This window comes from Sander lucioperca, chromosome 16 (genome assembly GCF_008315115.2).
Source record: "Sander lucioperca isolate FBNREF2018 chromosome 16, SLUC_FBN_1.2, whole genome shotgun sequence".
Classification (NCBI taxonomy): domain Eukaryota; kingdom Metazoa; phylum Chordata; class Actinopteri; order Perciformes; family Percidae; genus Sander; species Sander lucioperca.
In genome coordinates this window covers 27,683,023-27,710,275 of record NC_050188.1, presented here as the reverse complement: position 1 = coordinate 27,710,275, position 27,253 = coordinate 27,683,023, and the positions used below count along the sequence as shown (strand labels likewise).

The 27,253-nt window shown below is 40.0% G+C and overlaps 2 protein-coding genes across 3 annotated transcripts in view; one reads left to right on the top strand and one right to left on the bottom strand.

Moving 5' to 3' along the window:
• The window catches only part of asns (asparagine synthetase), a 30,511-nt gene extending 11,905 nt beyond the window's left edge, over positions 1-18,606 (top strand). For both annotated transcript variants that reach the window (XM_031279310.2, XM_031279309.1), the window contains exons 8-12: positions 1,087-1,193; positions 2,833-2,933; positions 10,886-10,967; positions 11,535-11,690; positions 17,413-18,606. In XM_031279310.2, the coding sequence (XP_031135170.1) occupies positions 1,087-1,193; positions 2,833-2,933; positions 10,886-10,967; positions 11,535-11,690; positions 17,413-17,622 (656 nt within the window). In that variant the 3' untranslated portion in view covers positions 17,623-18,606. The remainder of the gene's footprint in view (positions 1-1,086; positions 1,194-2,832; positions 2,934-10,885; positions 10,968-11,534; positions 11,691-17,412) is intronic.
• Positions 18,607-19,269: 663 nt separating this feature from the next.
• Positions 19,270-26,534, bottom strand: tac1 (tachykinin precursor 1). Its single transcript, XM_031279327.2, has 5 exons — positions 25,997-26,534; positions 23,341-23,443; positions 23,235-23,258; positions 20,093-20,149; positions 19,270-19,961 (listed from the first exon to the last, which is right to left on the bottom strand). Exons 1-5 carry the CDS (start codon positions 26,114-26,116, stop codon positions 19,915-19,917), a joined length of 351 nt encoding a protein of 116 aa, XP_031135187.1. The 5' UTR covers positions 26,117-26,534; the 3' UTR covers positions 19,270-19,914.
• Positions 26,535-27,253: the final 719 nt, after the last annotated feature.

Sequence of the window (27,253 nt, the reverse complement as noted above, 5' to 3'; positions counted from 1 at the left end):
CTAAGACCAAAATGACCGATTAGTCGACTAATCGACTAAGAGGTGGCAGCCCTAAACTTATCTATGATAAATCTGAGCAAAAGGAGTTTTGATCCTATCATACATATGTATATGTCCTAAGCAAATAAAGATGAAGTATTAAAGCAGCATGTATATAATGTATTAAATGTGATTATGTGATTCATATTTATATTGCAGTGAATATCTTGCTGTCATTATTTAATTTGATTTGATGATGTGACCATATGTTTCCTAATGTGGTCATTTGTTATTTGAACATTTTAGGTTGGTACCGCATGCCATTATTTATTATGTGTTATGTTTTATACTATATAATATTATAAAACGCTCCATATGAGTGTGGTAAATGCATGCTTCGATGATAATCAATTATCACGGCTGTTCAAATCATCCTTTATAATTGCAGCCATCTTTCAAAGGATTCTATATTATTATTACTATTATCATTTTAGGAACTTTCATTGTGACGTGTTTGTAATTGGGACACCATTATTCAATTATGAAAATGTATATTCTGATGTGACAACTTTGTTTGACATCTCTTTGTAATTAAATTAAATTAAGTTCAATAAAATGTTATTTAGTGTGTCAAATAACAACAAGAGTTATCTCAGGACACTTTACAGATAGAGTAGGTCTAGACCACACTCTATGATTTAAGACCCAACAATTCCCCCCAAGAGCAAGCATTTGGTGCGACAGTGGTGAGGAAAAACTTCCTTTTAACGGGCAGAAACCTCAGACAGACCTTGGCTCTTGGTGGGTGGCCTTCTGCTGGTTGGGACACAGAGACACTGAAACAGACATACAGATATACGGAAATATGATTCATAATAATTATAGCAGTTGCCATGATGAACAGTGGCAATTAAAGTACCAATAAAGATAATAGAACTATTGATAATAGTAGTAACGGTGCAGGGTGTAGCAGGGTGTTGAGCAGGGAACACGGCAGCAGTTGCAACCACCATCCAGGTGCCACCACAATCCAAGGAAATCTGCGAGGCGAGTTAATATAAGGACTCTGGGGAGTTAAACACTTCTTTTCTTTTTCTTCCACTGTAGGGATGTACTTGGTTTCAAAGTACATCAGGGAGAAGTCGGACAGCGTGGTGATCTTCTCTGGAGAGGGTTCTGATGAGCTGACTCAGGGATACATTTACTTCCACAAGGCGAGTCCTCCACAAACCACTCACTACTTCTGAATCTGAATGAAAAAATTGAGATTTTTTTTTTGTTGCAAGGGAAGCATTTTGCATGGGAATACTTTGTTAATATTTAGTAGATGACAACATATAGTAGTACACTACCGGTCAGAAGTTTGGGGTTTAGAAATTTCCACTCCATTATAAGCCGCTTTCCGACCAAGTAGTTACAGGAACGTAGTTCTAGGAAAAGTCCACTTCTAAACAGATCTACTAACTACTCTCCCCCAAAACCGTTTTTTCCAATTGCATTCACACTGGCCAAGTGGCCATAGGGACTGGTAGGAGGGGTAAGGGAGTGATGCAAGCACGGCAACGGTCTTTATAGTGTTAAAATCAGAAAACAAATACACCAAAAAAAGTATGAACTAAATACTAAATCTAATGTATATAGCATATTTGTCATTTAAACAAGCCTCCCGAAGAGAAACGAGTATCTCTCTCTCCCCCGCCTCTGCCTGCTGCGGCTGTGGACTGTGTGTGTGTGTGTGTGTGTGTGTGTGTGTGTGTGTGTGTGTGTGAGATGGTCGGCCAGCTGCAGGACACGCTTGTGGAGTTTAACTCTGAAAAGACAGTTAACCACAGGTTCCCGTTAATCTTCTGATGGACACGTATTGTGATATTTAAACAAACGAACCGTCAACGGTGAAATAAAAACCTCTTATTTACAAATTAAATACTGCCCATATTCAAAATCTAAACAGTTAATTTCTCACCTAAAACGTTGTCAGAAGTGAAATTAGTGATTAATAAGATGGCGAAAATTGTTAAAATTGTCCCGTTGTTGGTCTGTCTGTCCCGGAAACCCGACCCTCATTGACCTAGGTTCCTATGCTGAAAAGGGAAAAGAGAAAAGACCCTGCCCTGAAGTAGGAGCTGAAAGAGTTCCAGGAACTGCGGCCCGAGGGACTTAAAAATCCCCAAATTGGTCCAGTCGGAACACGAGAAAAAAAGGGTTCTAGGAATTTTATGTTCTAAAAACTGCAAAAATCCCTCCGGTCGGAAAGCGGCTATAGACAGAATACCAGCTGAGATCAGTTACATTTTTTTAATCAGGGCAGCAGTTTTCAGATTACATCATGTGCTTACATAATTGCAAAAGGGTTCTCGACTGATGTAGAAAGAAGTGGCTGACCTTTAATGCAATATCTACATTGCCCATTATCAGCAACCATTCATCCAATGTTCCAAAGGTACATTGTGTTTACTAATCTGATATCATTTTAAAAGGCTAACAGAAAACATCGGAGAACCCTTTTGCAATTATGTAAGTACATAATGTAATCTGAAAACTGCTGCCCTGATTAAAAAAACAATGCAACTGATCTCAGCTGGTATTCTGTCTGGAATGGAGTGGAATGGAAATTTCTAAGTAACCCCAAACTTTTGACCGGTAGTGTATATATAAATAATTAGTACAAATAAAAAGATATTCCCTTTTAAACCTCTTCTGCTCCGGTCCCACTGCGAAGGGAATATAGTTAACGTGACTCTGATCCTTATTCAGACATGAGACCAACATAGTAAAGTGGCAGAGATTACTGTATGCTGTGATGTTTGAAAGGGGCTTTATTGTAGTGTTGACAGTGTTGTGTTCATCTTCCAGGCTCCAACTCCCAAAGCAGCTTCAGAGGACAGCGTTCGTCTGATGAAGGAACTCTACCTGTTTGATGTCCTCCGTGCTGATCGCACCACTGCTGCACACGGGTAACACCTTTCACTCCACCAACCACCACCGCCATTACTAAAGGATTCTCATTCACTGCAATGTGTCCATGAATCACAAACCAGCAAAGTTGTGTAGTCTCTTGTTCTCCCTTCTGGGCAAATTTTAAAAGCTGGAACTGGCAATTATTCAGCACTTTTGCCTGATTATACTATGTTGCCCATTTATTTTTTCATTGATTAACTAATTGATCCATGAATTGGTTGAGCTCTATTACATTGTACGATCGATCTGGCAATATCTCACTTCAAACATAAAATTTTTGGTTGGTTCAGTGAAAATATCATCTGTCCCACTGAACCCCTGTACTCAAAAATAGAGTCTGCTTCATAAGTCACTTCATCAATGGGGCTGAAAAACACAGACTTAATGGACTGATATTAGAAATATCACTAATTAACGGTGTTGTAGTCGAGACTACCTAAACTGCGACCAAGTCATTACCAAGAACAGAGTGTATTGAGACTGAGACAAGACCAAGGGCCCTATTTTAACGATCTAAGCGCACGGCGTGAAGCGCCTGGCGCAGGTGCATTTAGGGCGTGTCGGAATCCACTTTTGCTAGTTGAACGGCACGAGCAATATGCCACCAAAACTCCACAAGGTGAAGCAGGCATTAAAATAACAATGAAATGCTGCGTTACTGACTTTAGACTAGGGCAGCACGAAATTAGGAAAATATCGAATTGCGATTAGTTTGACTGATATTGCGATTGCGATATGATTCACGATATTAGAGGGAATGATCGTTTTTGTATCATTATTCTCATTTTCATTGAAAAATATATTTTAAAAAAACTGATTGAAGTGTGATTCTTTTTTTTTTTTTTTTTTTTTGCGAGGATCTGTACCAAACAAAGATTTTAGTCTGTAGGATAGGATTTGTAGGCCGGGACGTCTCTGCAGCACCACAATACTTTATTTTAGAATGGTTTGACATATTTTGTCTTAAACAAATATTGCGCCCCCCTGCGATTTGGATATTGCCCCGTGTTCATATTGCAATTTTGATAAAATTGCGATTAATTGTGCAGCCCTACTTTAGACCAGGTTTTTGTTCCTGCTGCCTCAAGATAGCAATATGCCCAGAATGCACCTGAACACACCTCCCTGTAAGACAAGCACGCCCATGAGCCACAGATGGGCGCAGGTGCATTTGCTATTTAAATGACGTGAGCGCTGGACGGGAAACTGACAACTGCGTTGGTCTTAAACTAGCAAAGACACTTGCGTCGGGCTTTGTGCTGCGCTGTGCTGCGCCGGGTGCAAGATAGGGCCCCAAGACCGAGACCTTCAAAAAAAGGTCTTAAGAAAGGTCTCGAGTACTCCAACACTGCTAATTAATATCGTTCTCATAAGAGTGTTAATTTTCAGTAGCCTTGATGAAACGCCTGAACGGTTTTAAGATCTCATTTTTAATGTAACCACATAAAGGTAAATCCTTCATGAGAGGCAAAATGAATAATGCATTCTAATTAAGAGCAAAATGGGATTAATTACACCTTAATAATGGCCCTACGTGTCTGCAGTAATGAAAGCCATCAAAGCCAGTAAGATGATACTGAATTAAAAATGAAGGTACCCCAATGATGAACAGTGATAGTTGAGAGTAATGGTGATATTGACCATTTAATGCAGTACCACAATGCAGTTTGGTACCAACATGTCCTACAATCATTCCGCCTCTTCATTTGATTAATTATGGACTGTACTTTTAAAAAAAAAAGTACAGTCCATAATTAAAAGCTTAATAATTAAAGGCTTCCGGTCGCTGCTCCTGTGGCAGACCACGCTACCCCTGTCTATTTTTAGACTTTATATTTTTAGACTTTTTATTTATTTTTTATTTAACCAGGTAGGCTTGGACACTAACAGGTTCTCATTTGCAACGGCATCCTGGACCAAGAAAAGCGTAGGCGTGCAAGACAACAAATAGTTTCACATTCAATACAGTACAAGAACACAGAATACAATATGTTTTATTGATCTCAGGTGCTAAGTGAGTGAGTGTGTGAGGCCACATGGGCTCAGATAGGTATAAATGGGATTGGGACAGCACTTCACGAGATTGCATGTTACCTTGGCGACGTTTAATAACAAATGTGTTGCTGACACTTGCCGGGTTTGGGAATTGTTGTAGCTTTCCACACGGCCAAGGCACAGGAGACGGCTGCCTGATTCCAAATTTTTTCAAACTCTTGTTTTACAAGCTGGACAACAGGCTGGTCTGTTCCGTGGTTGTGTGTCGTGCTGTTGTTTACCTTTGTAATTTCCGGATTTCCCAATGGTCTCCGCGGTAAACGTCACAAAGTCTGCATCGATGCAGACTCACGGAAAGGGCTCGGCCCTTACAAATGAGGTCTTGGTGATGACCTATCTGTGATGGACATCAAAAAGTGCGGTCTGTTGCTGTTTTGCACATACCTCTTGCAGTCTTTGGACAATCAAGGGTGTTTTGCCTTAAGAGTTTGTTACTCGTTTGCTGAATTGAAAGGAATTGGAGCTAGCCTGGAACAATGGCGGAGTGGGTCATTGGCTACCTTGGCAGATTTCCAAGAGTTTCCGAAAGAGAGGATAAGATGCAGGAGAGGTAAATCTGGCCGAGTTTTAAAGAGACTTAAATCACGGAGATGTCGGCCCTACATTCAGTCTATGATCATGGGCAATGTGCAGTCGATTGGGAATAAAATGGACGAACTGAAAGCCAATGCCCTGTTACTTCATGAATATAGATCAATAAGTTTGATGGTCTTTACCGAAACTTGGCTAAACAGAAATCACACTGATTAACTAGTGGCGGTGGATGGATTCAAAGCTTTTCGAGGGGATAGAACAGCGGATTTGGGGAAGAAAGGAGGCGGTGGACTTATGGTGTATGTGAATAACGAATATTGTCACCCAAATAATATGTCCATTAAGACACATACTTGTACCCCAAACTCTGAGATACTGTCAGTGTTCGCCCATATTATATCCCTCGTGAATTTTCACATGTGGTTGTGATGGCAGTTTGTGCCCATAGAAATGTGTCTAAGGAGGCAGCCGAGGAGATACAAGCGGCCGTGCACAGGATTGAGTCTGCGTCGCCTGACGTGTTTGTTGTAATAACTGGGGATTTTAACCATTGCATCGTAAAGACAAGTGGGTCACACCACTACCAACATGTCAAGTACAACACAAGGGGGGAAACGGTCCTCGACCACTGTTACACCAAGGTCAAGGATGCGTATATGTCCAGAAGGCTGCCAGGTTTGGGCAAGGCGGACCATAATCTGATCCTGCTCTGTCCCAAATATATCCCACTCGTAAAGAGGCACAAAAAGGAAACGATCACGGTGAAAAAGATGGCAAAAGACGAGATTGAGAGACTGAAAGATTAGTTTGAAAAAACGGACTGGCCGGTTTTTGAAAATAGTGCCAAGGACATTAATGAACTTACTGAGTCCGTCTGTGGGTATATACAGTTTTGCAAGGATGCGGTTGTACAGGAAAAGAGGGTTAATGTATATGCAAGTTGTAAACCCTGGATGAATGCTGAAATGAAAAGGTTAATTAATGTCAAAAGGAAATCCTTTGCTAGGGGAGACAAGGATACACTGAAGAAGATCCATAAAGAACTTAAAATGGAAATAAATAAAGAGAAATATTGGTATAAATGCGAAATAGAAAATTATTTTAAAGAGAATGATATGAAGAAAGTCTGGGAAGGAATGCGGTTAATGAGTGGATATGCAGGGAAAGGGAAGGTGAACAGATCCCAGTTAAATGGCACAAGGGAATATGCTAATAACCTAAATCATTCCTATAATAGATTTGATCAAGTAGACTTCTCTGATGAAAGACTAAGACTTGAGGAAATGATTGGGAGCACAGAGGATGATGACTATGTCCTGCAAACAAACAATCAGGAGATATTATGGTATGTTTATGAGGCTGAAAGCTACCAAAGCAGCAGGTCCAGATGGACTGTCTCCAAAAGTATTAAATAGCTGTGCTTTTCAGTTAGCAAGCATTTTTAATTATTGTTACCTGATTTATGGAAACAATCTTGCGTAATAGCAGTACCTAAAAAGAAAACTGTATGAATGATCTAAGACCAGTGGCTCTAACCTCCATAGCTATGAAGGTATGTGAGAAAATCGTGTTAAATAGTCTGAAGCCTCATGTAGAGCATTGTCTTGACCCCTGCCAATGTGCTAGGGTGACCACCTGCTAATAAGCCCAAGGGGGGACAAGGGGTATGTTTCTGAGGGACAATGTGGGACACTGCCTGGCGCGGCGGTGCCCCCACCACACGGGCAAACTCACTGATAGTGGTTTATCTATTTCTAGCACATAGCACCTTACATGGTATATTAATAATGCCCTATTCCCCTAAACATGTGTAATTGCTGATGTATGCTCATGAATAGGCCAACCAATGTGTATTTTTTTATAAATAAAGATTCATAATATTTTGAACATTCAATGAATTGACAGATGCACTTCCACTTACGATTTACTTTAGCTATTTAATTTTATTTATTTTTCATTACAATTTATTCACTTTAAATAAATTATAATATAAAATTATAGGATTAACAGGAATTGTAGTTGCTCAACACCACAGGAACAGTTAAAAAAAAAAAAAAAAAAAAAGTCTCAAATCCAGAGGTTCACGGAACGAGAAGGGGGAGGAAGGATGGTGAACTTGAGAAGGACGTTTTGCAAAGGTCACAAAAAGCCCTCTCGGTATCCCCCTCAACACCTGTCAGCCACAAATATTCATTTTCCCAGTCTTTCTTGTACCCACACCTTCTCTTTTTAATTGATGATGGCGGTGCCTCAGAGTCAGACTCAGTCTTTTTCTCCATTTTTCGAATTGGAAAGCGCGGATCTAAAAGTTCCTTCCCAGTGTGTCTGGTATGCACGTGCATCGCTGCGTGCGCTGTCATGACAACAACGAAAAAGTTGACAACAACCTAGTCAGCAGTTCAACTGAGAGGTGGGTGTGGCAACAGTAGCGTGCTGAACTGTCAAGTAATGTTCGTTTGGCTGCCTGGGGCTCGAGGATATAGAGCGACCAACTTTTTTTTTGAGCAAGCATTGATTATGCGTGACACGGTCTCAATTTGCGGGACGCATGAATTGGGCTTCAAACGCTGTGCGCGCACGCGCTACGCGGGACGGGTGGTCACCCTACAATGTGCTTATCAGAAAGGGAGAGGGGCAGAGGATGCTATTGTCTGTAAACTGGACCGTGTCTATGCTCACCTGGATGCAGGGGGACGGTGTGTGAGAATTCTGTACTATGATTTTAGCTCAGCGTTCAACACGATACAACCACACATCATTGTAAATACGCTTTTGATGATGAAGGTGCCAGGTGTATTTATCTATTTCATTCTATTTTTTTTTTTATCATTCTCATTTCTTAGAGAACAGGTCTCAATTTGTTAAGCTAAACTCAAAAGTTAAGTCAGACAAGATCATGACAAACACAGGTTCACCTCAGGGACCTGATTTATCACCCTTTCTTCTTACCATTTATACTGCAGACTACCGTCCACAGCAGGCAAGCTGTCAAGTTTTTACATTTGCTGACGACGCAGTGCTCATTGGGTTAATTGAAAATGATGACTATAGTCACTATCAAAATGAGATAAAAACTTTTGTCGATTATTGCGACACTCGTTTCCTAGAACTCAACGTTAAGAAAACTAAAGAATTAGTCATTGATTACAGGAGAAATAAGATGACAGCTGAAGCAGTGGAAATCACAATGAAGGATTTTTAAGGCCGATACCGATCCGATATTCCGATATATCGGCCGATATATATTTTAAAAAAAAATCCATTATCCAACATTATTTATTTGTAGTTATTTATGAGTCCTGACTAAAATAATTTGATAATGCAGTTTAAAAATAATAGTTTGTTTTATTGTCTCAACAGAACAGAGGAACATCAAAATATATTAAATTATTAAGTAATTCTGCACCAAGGCTGAATTTTGGGAAAGAGACTTCAGATACAGTATTAGGGGACCACTAAGGTCTATATAAAAGAGACTTCAGATACAGTATTAGGGGACCACTAAGGTCTATATAAAAGAGACTTCAGATACAGTATTAGGGGACCACTAAGGTCTATATAAAAGATACTTCAGATACAGTATTAGGGGACCACTAAGGCCTATATAAAAGAGACTTCAGATACAGTATTAGGGGACCACTAAGGTCTATATAAAGAGACTTCAGATACAGTATTAGAGGACCACTAAGGCCTATATAAAAGAGACTTCAGATACAGTATTAGGGGACCACTAAGGTCTATATAAAGAGACTTCAGATACAGTATTAGAGGACCACTAAGGCCTATATAAAAGAGACTTCAGATACAGTATTAGGGGACCACTAAGGTCTATATAAAGAGACTTCAGATACAGTATTAGAGGACCACTAAGGTCTATATAAAGAGACTTCAGATACAGTATTAGGGGACCACTAAGGTCTATATAAAAGAGACTTCAGATACAGTATTAGAGGACCACTAAGGCCTATATAAAAGAGACTTCAGATACAGTATTAGGGGACCACTAAGGTCTATATAAAAGATACTTCAGATACAGTATTAGGGGACCACTAAGGTCTATATAAAAGAGACTTCAGATACAGTATTAGGGGACCACTAAGGTCTATATAAAAGAGACTTCAGATACAGTATTAGGGGACCACTAAGGTCTATATAAAAGAGACTTCAGATACAGTATTAGGGGACCACTAAGGTCTATATAAAAGAGACTTCAGATACAGTATTAGGGGGCAACTGAGAAGGCCAGGATTGATAGAGTGACTAAAATGCTGGAAAAATGGTGGGAGAGTTAAATACAGTGGATAAAGTATATGATGACCGCCTGGCAAAAATGACACCGAAAATATCGAGGGACCAGGTCATCCTCTTCATGGTAATATGACTGGTAGGGTTATGGAATGTAGTGGTAGGCTATCAGACAGCACAACAAGCACTTTAAACCTACATTTTTATAATTTCTGTACAGTATTTATGTATTGTATTTGTATTTATTGTATTGTATTTATTATCTATCTTTTTATGGGCATTAAGGTAGGTATTTTTGTTTTTATGGATGAAATAAACTTGACTTGAAAGTAATAATAATAAATAATTAATACTTTGTTTATCCCACTAGGATAGAAATTACAATGTTTTCACACATTATATGTTATTATACACATTAAACACTGGCCTGGATTACACACACATGCTCAGTACCTCTACATGCACTAAAGGAGAGATGTCAGAGCGCCCCAGCGCAGTTGGGGGTTCGGTGGCTTGCTCAAGAGCACCTTGGCAGTGTCCAGGAGGTGAACTGGCACCTCTCCAGTTACCAGTCCACCACCGTATTTTGGTCCGTATTGGGACTTAAACCAGCGACCCTCTGGGTCCCAACCCAACTCCCTACAGACTGAGCTACTGCCACCCCAAACATTTTAATTTCTATTGGGAACACAGTTGGTGTACATAATACAGCAGAAATATGTATCTTTTTATGATTTAAAGAAAATAAAAAATATATATCCCACGTAGAAAAGATTAAAATGAAATAGGTAAACATATTTGGAAAGAAAAACAAAATTCTGAATAAAGAAATTTGCTATACAAAGTAGACAAAATAAATAAATGAGTGAAAGATATTAATAAAATGAGTATGAATGAAAGACAAGCTGAATATATGTGAATGAACAGTGAACATTTGAGTAGCTTAAACAAAAAACTAGGGGGAGGAGACGTATCCATTAGATCATCATAAATGAAGTAAAGTCTGATCTAAGTGTGGATATCGATTCAACCCAGGATGCCCAACAGTTGTTAAACTTGGACTGTCATTTTGTTTTTTGTCTCAACTCATCTGATGTTCCTTTTTATTTTTCAGTCTGGAACTCAGAGTGCCTTTCCTGGACCACAGGTTCACAGCTTACTACCTGTCTCTGCCTGAGGACATGAGGACCCCTAAGGTCAGTTCATCTTCCAGCCGGTGTGCTCTCCGAGCACACAAACCAGTGTTGATTTCACCGCCCAAAACATGAAGCCATCTTTGGTGTTAAGAGCACGTTCAGAACGTCGTTTTTTTTCCAGAGATGTGAAAAAGTTTTTCTCGCCTCACCACATGCTTCCCCCACTGCCGCGGCCTAAACGCACTACCAACAATTAAAATGAATGGAAAGACCTGCGTTTTTGCCGCATCATCTGATGGCTGCCGCTGGCAGTGTGAAATAGGGATAGACCGATTATCAGCCCTGGCTGATTATCAGGACGTTTTTTTGGCAGTTTGCAGATTATCTGTGTTGGCGTTGTATTTGCCTGATAACTGATAAAGTTAATTAATTAAAAGTGTTGTACTTTGGCTCGGCTACAGCTCTGTGTCTGTCCCTCTGCTTCAGTTTCACTCCCCACTGAGTCTGACTTCATGTCCCCCCCCCCTCCCCCACAACACTATCTGACTCTCTGTCGATCCCTAGTGTGAATGCATGCTTAGTGTTCCAGCATTGCTTTGTAATAACGGCGTTGTCCTGTCTAAGCAGCACGGAGTGGAGAAGCATCTTCTGCGGGACTCCTTCAAAGACCTCAACCTGATCCCCGATGAGATCCTGTGGAGGCGCAAAGAGGCCTTCAGTGACGGTATGACATCTGTGAAGAAGTCCTGGTACATCAGCCTGCAGGAGCACCTCGAGTCTATGGTATGTCACTGTAGCTCACTGATCCAGTGGTTAAACATTTATACAGAAACACACATTTCAATGATACGTCCTCTTTGAAATTGCATTTGTTCATAGTAGGAAACTGTAGGAACATTTTGGATTATTGTCAGTATCCATTATTCCTCTTGGTAAGGTAAGATCATTTATTTATAGAGCACAATTGAAGACTAGTTAGCTAAAAGTAATGTATAAACGATAAACAATATCCACTTTTATACAATGAATAGTGTTATACATTTGGAAGTTACATTGGGAACGTGAGTTCATATGTGACGGCTGTGGGGAGACCTCAGACCAAAAAGGTTGGGACCCCCTGCTTTACATAAGCGTAAACATACAAGGAAAATAAAACATAAACTTCCACAATCATAAAACAAAAACGAGAAAACAACAGAACAGTAGAGTGGAGTTAAAAGACTGTAGAGGCATAGAAGTATAGAAATGACCATCTCTAAATGACCTCAGGGAAAGCAAAGTCAAACAGAAACGTTTAAAGTCTTGATTTAAAGACCTCATATTATGCTAATTTTCAGATTCATAATTGTATTTAGATGTTGTATCAGAATAGGTTTACATGGTTTAAATTTAAAAAAACACCATCTTTTTGTTGTACTGCTCATTGCTGCAGCTCCTCTTTTCACCCTGTGTGTTGAGCTCTCTGTTTTAGCTACAGAGTGAGACATCTCACTTCTGTTCCATCTTTGTTGGGAGTCGCACATGCTCAGTACCTAGGTAAGGACTACTAGCCAGTCAGAAGCAGAGTATGAGGGCGTGCCCTGACAGTACCTAGGTAAGGACTACTAGCCAGTCAGAAGCAGAGTATGAGGGCGTGCCCTGACAGTACCTAGGTAAGGACTACTAGCCAGTCAGAAGCAGAGTATGAGGGCGTGTCCTGACAGTACCTAGGTAAGGACTACTAGCCAGTCAGAAGCAGAGTATGAGGGCGCTAGCAGCTAGGCGAGCATTATAACATGTGTTCCAAAGTGACCACGTTTGTCTCTGAAGTAAAGGCTGGACTACAATAGAGCTGTTTGGAGCAGTTTGTGAACAGTGTTTTCTGTTGGAGATGGTAAGTCCCTTTGGGGTGGACTTTGGGCTTTTTACCTTTGTAAACCTATAATGTGCACTAAAAAGATACAGTATATAACACAATAAAGGAAAGGGAAAAATCCAAAAAGCATAATATGAGCACTTTAAAAGAGCACAGGGTTGAGGCAGATCTCAAGTGTTGTGGAAGTTTATTCCAGATCTGCGGTACATAGAAACTAAAAGCTGCTTCTACATGTTTGGTTCTGACCCTGGGGATGCTAAGCAGGCCTGTTCCAGATGATCTTAGAGCTCTGGATGGCTCGTAACAGAGCAGCATGTCACACATGTATTTTGGTCCCAAACCATTCAGGGCTTTGTAATATTTGGAATTAATTCTTTGGTTCATAGGAAGCCAGTGCAAAGCTCTGAGAACAGGGGGGATGTCCTGGTTTTAGTGAGGACTTGGGCAGCAGCGTTCTGAATACGCTGCAGTTGCCTGATTGATTTTTTGTTTATATATATATTTTTTTACAGAGACCTGTAAAGGCACTGTTACAGTGATCAAGTCTTCTAAAAACAAAGGCATGAACACGTTTGTCTAAGTCCTGTTGAGACATGAGTCCTTTAAGTCTAGCTATGTTTTAGAGGTGCTAGTAGGTGATTTTGTAATTCTGTTGATGTAGTCTATATTCACGACGTTCCACTTCCGGGATTGCTCTCGTTCTGCCGGAACGTTCATGGCAGTAAGCAATACTGGTCCGCGTACAGTTAAGGCAATGAGTCTGGGTTACTTCATTTGACAGAAATCTATGCATTTTCCTGTTATTTCTGACAATTTAATAAATGTATATTATTCTTGAGTTAATAAAACAGCCTGAATCTCCTATTTAAAGCGTAACTCTCACCAAAACATGAACACACATGAACTCCAGCATTGAGAACATTTTCACTGTAGCTCTTGTTGTTTCCGGCCGCTACCACCTCGGCAGTCACAACGAGTCGATATCAAAACAAGTAGCCACAGATTTAGTATATCCTGTGGTCACCGGTGGAGTTAAGGTGTAGAGCCCCTGGGCCCAGTTTTTCAAAAGGTTTAATCCGAATAAAATTGATCCGGATTTAGTAATCCTTTTTTTTGCGATCCGTGATCATGTAATCCAGCTTACTTTTGAGGCAGTTTTTCAAAGCAACATCGGATTGGATCAATCTGATCCGGATAGGAACTTTTCAGGATCACCAAATCTGGATAACCAGTGCTCAAACAGGATAGGAAATCACAATGTAGAACTATAGATATGTAAAGAGCAACAAGTAGAATAGCCAGTGTGGGGTAAATATAAGTTCATTTATATTTGAAATGAAAACATGAATGAAAACACACATTTAAAAAAAACTAAAAACAAGAAAAACCCCACCCCATCCTCTTCCAGCAGTCCGCTCATCTGAGACCTACAACACAATATTCTAATTTTTGGAGTTTCACCTGTATGCTTCTGGTTCACCTGTTAATTGTTAAAGCAAAATTGCCCCTTTGTACATTTGGTTGTGACTGAATTCTTGCTGTTAATATGAAAGTCCATAACGAAACAACACACCATTCTACTTTTGAGGGCTAAATTAAATTAAATATGGCTCGTTTTCCGTTTGAACACATTGTCATCAATATTAACAAGGTTTAAAATGACCCATTTTTCAAATTTAGATATCATTTCAAAATCAGAAATCAGTAGTAACTTCACTGTTGCATGAAATATCGTTTGTGTTTAGCCTACATCATCAGTTTCTATCTAATGTGAATCAAGAGGCTATATCAGCTTCGCTACCAGGCTGTCTTTTTTTTTTTTTTTTTTGTCTTCAAATTATTTATTATTCAAGTACAGATCCATAAACACATTGAAAACATTAAATGCATACATACATACACGAAAAAGGGGCGCATGAAATTTACATTAAAGAGGTTGTAAGGCATTGTAAATGTTCAGAGTCCGGATGGCTTTCTTATTTGTCGGTCCTTTTTTAAAGTTTTAAAATATAATTTCATGTCATTTTTAAATTGGTGACTAGCCTATTTGGTTTTCTTTCAGATCATTTACATTTATAGATATAAAATTTTCAAATAAAATTAAAAGATTCAAAATAAAAAACAATCCAAATAATTTTCTTCATAGTAAAAAAATTCTACCAGGTTATCTTGGTCTGTTCGAGCGTATGGGGAATGACGTAAGCAAAAAAAATGGCTGACTTGGATGTGGGCGGGGCTTGATGTCAAGCCCCGCCTTCCCGCAGACTGCAGCGAGATATACTTGAGCTATTTCAGTGACTCAGCATGCACAATACCAGGACCTCTCCTAAGTGGAATGTAGTCATCATTAATGGTTTTGAATACACCTGTGCTTTTCCTACTATGACATGTCAACATGTCTGCCGTGAAAAAGGTCTATAGGTGTGTTTGAAACGACCAACTACACAGCCATATAAATCAGCCTTCCTCAGAGGATTCACAGAGAGACAGTGACATGGCAGGTGTCGTCCACCGCCACCACCATTTTGCCAGGAGAGGATACCGTCAAAGGGTGTATGTTGAACGTACCAAGCCACTGGAGCAATACACCACTGAGGAGCTGTATGTCCGGTTTCGCTTTGGGAAGGCTGATATAGAGTACCTTGTGAACCTTCTCAGGCCAAAACTTCAACACAGAACCCAAAGGAGTCACGGTCTGTCTGTGGAAGACCAGATCCTCATTGCTCTCCGATTTTATGCATGTGGGACTTTCTATCAAGTTGTTGGTGACTATATGGGAGTGGTGAAATCAGCTGTGTGTGATGTGGTGAGAGATGTGTCAATCGCACTGGCCAGCCTGGTCAATGAATTCGTTTCTTTTCCGAAGGACAACCAGATTGCCAAGGCCAAGCGCAGCTTTTTTCTTTTGGGGAATATGCCCAATACTATTGGAGCAATCGACTGCACACGTGCATATACAAGCACCTCGTGAGAATGAATGGGAGTTTATGAACAGAAAGGGGAGGCACAGCATCAATGTCCAACTTGTGTGTGATGCTGACCTCATCATCACCAACTGCGTTGTCAAGTGGCCTGGGTCTGTCCATGATGCACGCATCCTGAGGGAGAGCGCTCTATATAGAGACCTCCAAACCAACCGACCGGATGGCATAATATTAGGAGACAGTGCCTACCCACTCCTACCATGGCTGATGACTCCTTTTCTAACAGCAAATACGCCGGCGCAGGCACGCTTCAACACTGCTCATTGCAGAGCAAGATGTGCAATTGAGCGTTTAAATGGAGTTCTTAAGAGGCCTTAACTACCTGAGAGCGGAACCACAGAAAGCATGCAACATAACCCTTGCCTGTATTGTCCTGCACAACATCGCTACTAAGCGCAATGTCCCTCTCTGTGCTGACAATGATGCACCTGAGCCCCTTGGAGACCCTAACCAACCTCCTGCATTCTGCCAGAACGAGCAAACAGGACGTGCAACAAGGGACGCAATAGTTAGACACTATTTCTGATTTGGATTTGTTTTGGATTTCAAAAATCGGTGATTGCCATTCTTTGCATTTTTTTGGTTATTCTGTAATCATTGCATGCATCACTAATAAATATTCTAAAAACGAAAATATTTTCGATTGTGATGAATATATATATCAATTAGTGACAGAATAAAATGTATTGTTTTTGGTCAATTTTGACAGCTGTTTGGGGGATTATTTTATGAGGCCAAACTCTTTCTACTTTGCTGTAGGCCTATACTGAAAGGCTGAATACGTTAAAGCCTACCTAATCACTGTAACCTGACGGATGAACAAATAAAATTAAAACCTTATGAATAAATAGGATATCTTGTAAGATACTGCATGATCCAAATATAGTATTATTTGATACATTTTTAATGTTTTCATTACATTTTGGGCATGAAATCCACGCTGAATCCACCCTTCTGATGGGATCAGTTTAATCCAGATTTTTTGGATCAAAGTGATCCAAATCCTACAAAAAAGTTCTGAAAAACCCAAACTAAAGGTTTGATCCAGATCAAAACCAAGATTGGATTACGTGATCTAATCCGATTATGTAATCCGTTTTTTCTTTTGAAAAACCCATTTTCAAGATTTGATCCAATCCGTTATCCAAAATCCTAGTGGATTACTTTTGAAAAACCGGGCCCTGGTGATACTTGGAGCAAAGTCTCATGTTGTGTCGAGCCTTCTTAGGGTTTTAAAAATAGCTATTTTGAGGCTAGCATCAAAGTGCCCCTAGCACTCCCATTCAAAAAGCCATTTGACCGAAAAACAAAAATGCGGTACATCTTAAAAGTGGCACTTCCGTCCTAAATATGCTTTTAAACTAAAGGTTGACTCGGGTACATTCACAAAAAGACCCTATGTTGCATTTTGGTGAGAGTTACGCTTTAAGTTCATGTTCTGCTTGTTCAACAGTTGTTAGATAAATTACTCACATTTAGAGAGGATTTTAATTGTTTTTTTCTCAGTTCTTATCATTTTGGTGCTGGTGATTTTCCTTTGGGGCTGGCTAAAACCTCTTTGGGGGGCGCCTAAAATTCCTCTATGCAGGAAAACCCGTGCAGAGCAGAGTCCAGCAGAACCAGCTCTCTACTCCCATAGTGTCTGACCTTCTCTGTCTTCTCTCAGGTGAACGATGACCAGATGGAGAAGGCTCACAAGACGTTCCCTCACAACCCCCCACCCACCAAAGAGGCCTACTACTTCAGACAGGTGTTTGAGAAGCACTACCCTGGCCGAGCGGAGTGGCTCTCCCATTACTGGATGCCCCGCTGGACCAACGCCACCGACCCATCGGCCCGCACCCTGGCCATCTACAATCCTGATAAGGAGCAGTGAGCCACTGAAACAGCTGTGTGCCGGTGTCTGTCAGTCAGCAACATGTCTGCCTTCTTAGAACATTCTGTGTGTGTATAGGATACCTTTACCATTTATCTCATTCCCCCTGCTCTGGTGTTTCCCCCTCTCATTCCCCCTACTCTGGCAAGTCAGTCGTTCTCTTACAGCTAAATTTGACCAACTCCATTAAAGTCTGACAGGACCAGTAAATACTCACTGTCGCCCTATTCCCACGGGACTGGTATGACCTGGGGACCTTTAGTACGTAATAATTGCGGAGGTTGTCTGTGATCTTAATCCCGTGTGAATCTGCCATGTCTGTAATTTTTCAAGTAAAAATTCCAGGCCAAATTACCGACCATATCTTGCCAAACACAGAGGTCACGTGTGAATCGGCTGTGTTGGCAATTATAAGTTTTGACAGAGCCTTAACATCATATGTGGGGGATAATGTCAGTAAAGTCAAGATAATCAAATAAAATACAGACTTTGCTAACATTAGTGACTAACACTAGTCCTGTGTGAATAGGGCTGTATATCTTTGGACTTTAGCATCAACGTGAAGAAGTACAGTGATTTATCAAAACAATTTAAATTGCCAGAGAATTTACTGTACTTTATGACAAAGTTATATTTTATCAGAAGATTGTATCCATATTGCCTAGTTGGCAGTGTTGAGATGTGAGAGAGAACTACAGGAAATGGACAAAGTAATGCCTGATAATATACTGTAATTCAATAAGCATGACCCTTTAGTATAAAACTCTGACACTGAGGAAACATTGAACATTTTAAGCTTCATTTTTCTCAAAGGGGTTTTATTGCGTTGCTGTTGTATCTGATTGCATTCACTGTATTTTTATTTATTTCTAATTTTGTCCATTTCCTACTGTTGGCATTTTGTGTCTAACTTGCTTTCTTCTATACTTGTTGGTTTTACATGATTTGCTGCTAAAATAAATGCACCTCTGGGCACAGAAACGTCGTCTTAAAAGTGTGCTTCATGTAGTGCCTCTGTCTACCACCAGAGTGCACCCTTCCCTCACCTTTAAAGATGCTCACCAGTGGGTGCCTGGGTAGTCACCTGGTAGAGCGCGCGCCAATATATATTCACTCCTTGACTCCTCAACGCAGCGGCCGCAGGTTTGATTCCGCCTTGCGGCCCTTTGCTGCATATCATCCCCCCTCTCTCTCCCCTTTCATGTCTTTAGCTGTCCTTTACAAATAAAGGCCTAAAATGCCCCAAAAATAATCTTAAAGCTACGTTGTGTAAGAATTTCTCCCATCTAGCGGTGAAATTGTATATGACAACCAACTGAATATTACTTTCTAGCCCTTCCTCCTACAGTGGCCGAACCCAAAATTAGCTCGTAGTATCTCCAATATTAACTTTGGTCTTGTTGCTTTGTCGCGTTGTCGTTTTAATTCTCTTTTTTGCTTCCCTGGCGAGTAATCTCCTCCTGGCATTCGTCACGGTGCCAATAGGTATAAGAGGGTGAAATACGAGCGACTCGCTCGTATTTATTCTGAATGATTCTGAATTGATGATTCTACGCTTACGAGAATACTTTTGATTAGTTTGTGGAAGTAATTGCACATGAATGAGCACATATTTGTGAAAGAACAAAGGGGTTTTTGCTAAGAATCAACTCAAAACATTACACAATGTAGGTTTAAAACAAAAAGATGCTCACCAGTTGATTTTATCACTGTAGCACAATGAATTCACAACTTGCAAGCTGAAGTTGAACCAGTAAAGAAAATAATTTTAATATTTGTTAAATCACTATTACATTAGTTAAATCCACCACATGTCCAGGTGGAGAACATGACAGCTCTTCTAAAGTCATTCGAAAGCCAAAATGAGAAACTGTCCCAGTGTGTAGTATTTATAGAACAATCAGTTGTAATTAAACAGTTATGAGGCACTATGCAGTGACTTTGGCAGTGCAATTTTCAGCATACCCTGGAGGTACAGCCTTGCTTCGATGGTCCACAGTAACATTTAGTCTTTGTAGCATGGCAGATGGTTTAAAAAGGCTCACAGAAACCACTAACATTGACAATGAAGCCGCTTCCCCCTCCTCTCGCCCGATCTACCTTCTGCTAAAAAAAACAAAAAAAAACTGGCACAGTTACAGCACTGCTACATCACTACAATGTGGAAACAGAATCATTTTTATTCGACTAACAGCTATACACAGTTTGGAGAAAACAAAACCAGCGTCGGGAACCCCTCCCATGGATCAGGAATGGCTAGAAGAGGTGCAGGTGGGTGGGGGGGGTGACTGTTTAGCGGCGCTTGTCGTACATCTGTATTGTGCTCCAGTCATAGGACTCTGCAGAGGGAGAGAGCGTGTTAGCGTTAGAACACATGTTGCTCTATCTGTAGTCCTTTTATTACTTTTACAAATAAAGTAAGAACTTTGAGATGTGTCTCGAGACACGAGCAGAATTTACTTGAACTTACCTGGCTCCTCTTGGCTTCTTTTTCCCATCAGCCCAACAAAAGAGTTGACTTTATGCCCTTCAAAATAAGAGATTTGATTTAATACAGTCCTCTTAAACCATTCTGTCTTGTAACTGAACAGCATACGTTTTTCTTTCAGCTAACTGTAATCAGGGCCGTAACCAGAATTCTTTGAAATATTAAGGTCAGTTTTACCCAAGCCCCCTCGGAAAAAAATCTACTGTTAAAAAAAATGATTCTTATCTGATCATCTATATTATATTTTATAGTTTCTTTTCATTATTTCTCCTTGTATTGATTCATTTAACAGTTATGTTTTCTGTAAATTCTGTCTCCCTACATATTGGTCCAAATGTTGTTTCACCTCTCTCTCTACACTGTCAGGGTGTAAATACAACACATTTTCATTTATTGTAATATATAAAAAAGTCATTTAGTCATTTAGTCCAGAGATTCTGAAGCTCTTTGGCTTGTGGCTCATTAAAAAAAATGTGTTTAGTTGCGTCCCGTCATTAAAGGGTGCATGGTGTATGTCTGCAGGGTGGGACCATTCCAACCAACAAAAGATCATTCCTTGTCAGACTGTTAACTCGAGGCCTGGCGAGAGAAAAGATGGAGATTCAACTGTGAAACAATAACCTATTTTTCTGCTGCATAAGTGTTTTTTATGCTTCCCTGTTAACCATCTTGAGACTAATCCTGCGTCCCCTTGGGGGGTCTCGATCTGAGCTGAGTCCGTTGCAGCGGCGCGGGTTGGAATCTGACCTGCTGCCCTTTGCTGAGTGTCATCCCCCATCTCTCTCCCCCCTTTCCTGTCTATCCACTGTCTAATAAAGGAATACCATGTGTATTTTGTGTGTGATTATTGAATGTAAACCCACCTCCCCACACAAACATGTGATCTGTGAATCATTGTGGGACTGCAATCATATATTACATGTTTGGATGTGGTGTGTGTGTGTGCGCGCATGCATGACAGAAGTGTGTGTCAGATGTTTGTTGGGTGACCATACAGATGTTTTTTTTTTATGGTTGTGTTTTTTAAGAACATTTTCTGTGTGAACAGATAATAAAGTTTCATCTCGTCTTATCTCAAACTAGTGTAGCGTGGATACGACCTGGTTGTGTTCAGTGGTAGCTGTTTGCAACACACGGGCACTCGGAGCATTTTAAATCGACTTTGAACTTGAATTTGTTGCAGATGAACTCGTAGACACTGGGTCCTGTCGGTTATCAGTGGTGTAAATGTGACGGACAGTTGCATCGCAGGCTGACTGCGGCCCCTGTCAATCACAGTAATGGACTGTAATGTGATCAGGAGGAGGAAGGGGTGTATGTGTGGTGTTGTATTGGATTGGGGTGTTATAAAACTATTAAGAGCCCTGAGGGAATAGCAAACATCATACATCAGTTTCTGCATTAGACTGATGAGCATTAACCCAGTGGATTCCAGTATACATTGTTTGACTATATCACTGTCATGTGACCCAGATAATTTAATAACACAAGTACACAGCCTATGAAGTAAAAAAAACGCCTCTTTATTATCATAAAACATTTTTTTCTAACTGTACCCCCCCCTTGTCATTTTTGTTGTTATCAATGTGTATAGGATCAACAACTAACAATTGAAATAACAATAAAAAGATATAGTCCGACCAATAATCACTTAAGATATATAATTACAATTTGAAATATCTAAAAAAAATCAACAATTACCAGCCATACGCCTTAAGACCTTAGCTAATGTTGGCAGTTAATTGCGGTTCTACAAAGAAACCTCGATTATGTAAAATAATTGACAATTAGAGAATTATGCAATAATTGTTAGAGGCCTGGATCGGGGTAAAATGCGTACTCTCCTCTATCCATCACAAGCGTAAACAATCCAATTTAACTCCCAGATGTCCTTGGGGCATTGATCGCAGCACTCTCCCTCTCCCTAATGATGACTGACTTGTAGTCATGCCTGCATAAGAGCAATAAATTACATGTATATTTACTTATGTTGCGCTGTGTTACTTCACTGAGTGGGTGACTCATTAAGAGAAAGAGACAATCCCCTCCTCCTCATTCCTTGTTCCTGGGCACTCCGTTTTTTTAATCTTTTTTCCTCTTTGTCACACAGAACCCCTTCCTTACTGACAAATGAATGCGCTCCAGCATTCAAAAAGAAAAGGAAAAACAAGAATCTGTGCTCGTTGTCGACTAATTAAACCCTGTGAAATCTTGTTTTCCCACCTGTTCTTAACCGCTGACATAAATATACTGTACATATTCAAGCCAATTCGTAATATTGTGGGGAAAAATATGAAAGGCTTTGCTTTTTTCTAACGTGCTTCCACTATTCAGGCTTTTTGGAACTGTGCGTCTGAAACCAAATGGTCCAATCCACTTTTACTGGGTGGGGGGAGGGGAGATTTCATGTCTGGGATAGGGCTGAAACTAACAAATATTTTCATAGTCGATTAATGTGGTCATGATTTTCTCAAAAGAATCCATTCGTTGTTTGGTCTGTAAAATGTCAGAAAATGTGTGAAAAGTGTGGATCAGTGTCCTCAAATGTCTCGTTTTTGTCCACAAGTCAAAGAGATTCAGTTTCCTGTCTTGTTTTTTATTAAAAAAAATGACTCAAACCGATTATTTGATTATCAAAATAGTTGGCGATTAATTTAATAGTTGACCACTAATGAAATAACCTTTGCAGCGCTAGTCTGGGGGACAAATTCACATACTGAACTTAAAACACCTGCTGGCTCGTCTGGTGTATAAGTGGCTCTGCCACTGTAAATAAGAACCTGTTCTTAATGACTTGCCTGTAAAAAGGTAAATAAAATAAGCCAATAGGAACTAAGAATTTCATTTGGAGGAATACAATTTACAGAAAACATCATTTTATAAAATATGAAAAGTCTAAATAAAAGACTTTAGAGATGATATTTTTGGTGTCTGGGGGGTTGGGTCGGTGTGACCTCACTTCTTGTAAAAACGCTGGCAAAGGTCCAGCACAGGGACCTACTAATGACCAAATATGGAGACAGGAGGTTTTTACTGGACACTGATGAAAGAGGCTAAGGAGTATCCACTACTTACTGACTTTTAAGAACAATGGAATAACAAGTGAATGGGATATTTGACTTACTTTTGCGGGTGATCTGTGGATTTGCTGTGGGATGAGAGAGAGAGAATAAAGTCAACAGCAGATGAGAAAGTAAAAGCGTGTGATGGTGCGGAGACGGAGCCCTTACCCATGGAGCGTTTCCCCATCAGACCGATGAACTGACGCGGCCGCGGCTTTCTCGTCATCCTCAGCAGGGCTTCTCTGAAAGGGTCATTGGCAAGCCAGCCATCCTGAGGGGGAGGGGGGGGGATCTCAATGAATGTTCACAGAGACACCAAGCCGCAATGTGTGTATGCTGAAGCAATAACTGCTAAGTGAAAAGGTATTTTTTTATCTGGGTGAAATTTCAATATGATAATTTATCGTCTTTCTATGGAATCATATTGTGATGAAATCACATATGGAGATATATACAATTACGCTGTCTGAATTGATAATAGCATGCACATACTAACTACATTTTCTCAGAAAGTCTGTTGAAGAATTGCAGATTTGTTGTTTTTGTGCATGCATGTAATCATAGTCAGTATATAGCTGGGAACAAACCAGTTATTTTTTTCTCTATAATTTCACTTGGAACTGTTTACCACATTATTGATGATTGTTTATCTAAAATCTCACTGTAAAAAAATATTTTTAGAAATCCACCAATTGTCAACCCTACAATATTGTCGCAATATCGATATTGAGGTATTTGGTCAAAAAAATATCGTGATATCTGATTTTCTCCATATCGCCCAGCTCTACTGGTCAGTTAGAAATCATGAAATGGAAGTCCCCAAACTGTTCCTGAATGCATCTTAATGTGACATTTTCTGTCTGTTATATAAGGGTATAACATTTGCCGGTTCCATAGTGGAACCGGGTTTCGGTACCCAACCCTACTAATAATCCATAAAAGGTTTGAATTTTGAACTTTGATTCAGTGTTTCCGTCTCCATCACAGGATACATATTTCCACAGTATGCATTAGTGAGACCAATAATGTCTCGCACATGAAGTTGTAATGATTTATTGTAGGCTCATTCATCTGCAGAACGGCCCCGCCTTCAGTTTTTGCAACTGATGGAGCAGCTTGGCTCGTTTCCAACTCGCAATGTCAAACACAGGGCGTGTGTTCCATATGAACGGAGGCAGTTTGGGCTTCAGCTCCTTCTACGCTGTGCACTTAAGGGTTGATTTAATTTCCTGTTGGCCGGCTGCTTTGAGCACGGCCACAGTCTGTCTCCATCTGCACGACGGGTGCTACGCAGTCCTAGAATCTTCTGTTCATTAAGATTGTCTCACCTGATACAAATCATCTTCCATGTGTTACAGTAGCAACTAATGGGGCTCCATGTCAACAAAAAAACAACTTGTTCCTACAATTTTCTAGAATCAAATGTAAAATATATTTCATTGATAGCTGACTAATGAATTGGCATTTGCTGTTTTTCCTGTGTTTACTACGGGTCTAGATGAACACTTGTTTGGGCAAATGCATGGATGTGCACGGAGAACAGATGGAGTGATTACACACTAGGGCTGCACGTTATGAGGAAAATATGCAATATTCAATAACATTGTTGAATATCGGGATAACTATTACTTGCCATAAATAAACAGATATTTCAGTGTACTCAGTTCTGCTGCTTTCAGTCTTCTGCTCAAATACAACAAACTGCTTGTTGAATTTAAAACAAACAAAAGGAAATAATTTCCAACATTCTTTTATCGATCCAATTGAAGAATGAATTCAATATAAAAGGCACCACCAGTTACATTTTAAAGTGCAGTTTTGTACTGGTATTTTCTTTAAACTAATACAGAATTTTTTGGACTGTCTCTCCGATATGTCGCAGCCTTTCATGACACGTTTATTGTGCCAGTTGATATCACGATGGCGATAACAAACAATATATTGTGCAGCCCTATTACACACTGGGGGGGGTTGATTCTTCTTTTAGGAAAAGCAGCCTTGAAGCACACACACACAGAACTGTCTTCAGTTCATCGGGCTGGCGAAGTGTGACACTGTGCGTGTTAGTAGTCTAGTCTCAAGTCTAATTATATCATATATTCTATTCAAAATGATGGCAAATGGAGAGAGCACAGAATGAGTAAAAAGGGCAAAAATACACCAGACCACATTTAAAAAAACTTCTTTATCAGGTGCTGATAACGTGTAATACTTGACCCCATAATATTCCATCATTATTGCTTAACTCTATCTACAGAAACACACAGCAGTCATTAGGTGTAGCAGTAGACTATATATACTGCATACGTTGATGCTGGGATTAATTACCTCAGAGCTATATTGATATCATTAAGTAAAAAAAAAACTACACATCCAGTTGTATCAGCTGTCTTACCTTTTTCATATCTGTGTACAAACTTACACGAGTAATGTTACAGGTTTATGCAACTTTTTTTTTTTTTCCAGTGACATATTTCCACGTTATAAAGTTGTTATGGCTAACACGATATTATGTCTTATTTGTATTTTTGTATATTACGTTGATATGTGCCTCTATGCAGGTCTATGTTGTTGTCTCTATTGTACAGTATGTGTCTATATTACTATTGGTCTACTGAATGTTTACTACCACATGTCTATTTGTTGAATGTATAGAGTTAACACCTACCGAAGTCAAATTCCTTGTGTATGTGAGTATACTTACAATAAAACTGATTGTGATTTAATTATAGAAACAATTATTAATTCCTACTTTTTTTGCCTCCAGACAATAATACGCGATAGGTGTCATGATGGTGAATGATTATGTCGAGGATCTAAATACCTGAATTTGATTACTGCTCGTCCAGTAGTCAGCATCTTCTTTGATGTCGTTTTCTTCGCCAAAAACTTGGGCGACGACGAGCAGAGCCATTAAAACTGGTAACAGCAGTAACTTCATCATGGCGACGCTGTTCTTCGACGCAGTTTGAATAAGTTCGACTCACTGCTCTGTTAAAATAACCGCTGATAACCGACTTCGAAACAAAAAAAAACAAAACGAGTAGCTTCAAGGTTCGAGCCAGGAGCAGCAGCTGTTCTGTGCGTGCACTGCTTCTTCACAGAGCTCAACAGTAGTCCATAGTGCGTGCGTGCGTGCGTCAAAACGCTGTGGCGGGATCCAGCCAACTGTCTTCAATGCTCTGCGCGCGCTCAGCCTCTGCAACAACTTCTTCTGCGGTCTCGTGCGTTCTCCTGTCCAGAGAGCCCGGCACGCGCTCCTTTATAGCAGCCAGCCCGGTAGTGGGATTACTCTCCTGTACTCATACTTCACTTCAGTTACACTTAGCCCTCTGATATCCCGACCTGCAGATGATGTGCGTCACTGGACATTCCCCTCCGGAAACCGAGTCTACAGGTGATCTGATTTTATCGTTCATGTTCAGAAATGCATTGTGACAGCCTGTGCAATGCTAGGATCCGACCTCTTAACGTCATTTTTCAAAAACGTTATACTACTGCGCTAACTTTGCATTTTAACATCATTTTGGACCATTATGGTAGGGGGAACACTGAACTATGTAACTAGAAAGACACCAACAAATGTGAGGAAACGTACTTTAATGCTGAGCCACAGTACTACCTACCAAGGAGGTGGTAGGCTATTCCAAATGAAATGGTGGTGTACTTTTATAGTCTCTTTGGATCAGTATTCTAGGGGTGCCTGGACTAAATTTAGGGGTGCTAATTTTAAAACTTCACAAATGACATGATGGCAATGGCAATTTTATATAGAGCACCTTTTATTACTTACACACACACACACACACACACACACACACACACACACCAATCTGGACTGTGGTCATAACAACTACTGTACATCTTATAACTTATTCCCTGTTATATATTGTTCTTTATTATTCTTATTCAATCAGTCAGTTAATATGTTATGTTAATATTTCATAGTCAGAGTTAATATTTAATAATACTCTACTGCACTGTTCAATCCCTGCACTGTTCACTGTTGCACTGTCGCCATTGCACACAGTCTACCATAGCACCTTATCATGGTCATTGCATTTCTGTGCGTGACTTTTAT

What these genes read in the sequence shown, in the direction of transcription:
- tac1 (XM_031279327.2), bottom strand. Translation starts at nt 26,116, where the DNA reads ATGATGAAGTTACTGCTGTTACCAGTTTTAATGGCTCTGCTCGTCGTC. An exon ending in CGAGCAGTAATCAAATTCAG is followed by an intron (nt 23,444 to 25,996) that starts GTATTTAGATCC and finishes CCTCCCCCTCAG; the next exon opens with GATGGCTGGCTTGCCAATGA. An exon ending in TCCACAGATCACCCGCAAAA is followed by an intron (nt 20,150 to 23,234) that starts GTAAGTCAAATA and finishes CTTATTTTGAAG; the next exon opens with GGCATAAAGTCAACTCTTTT.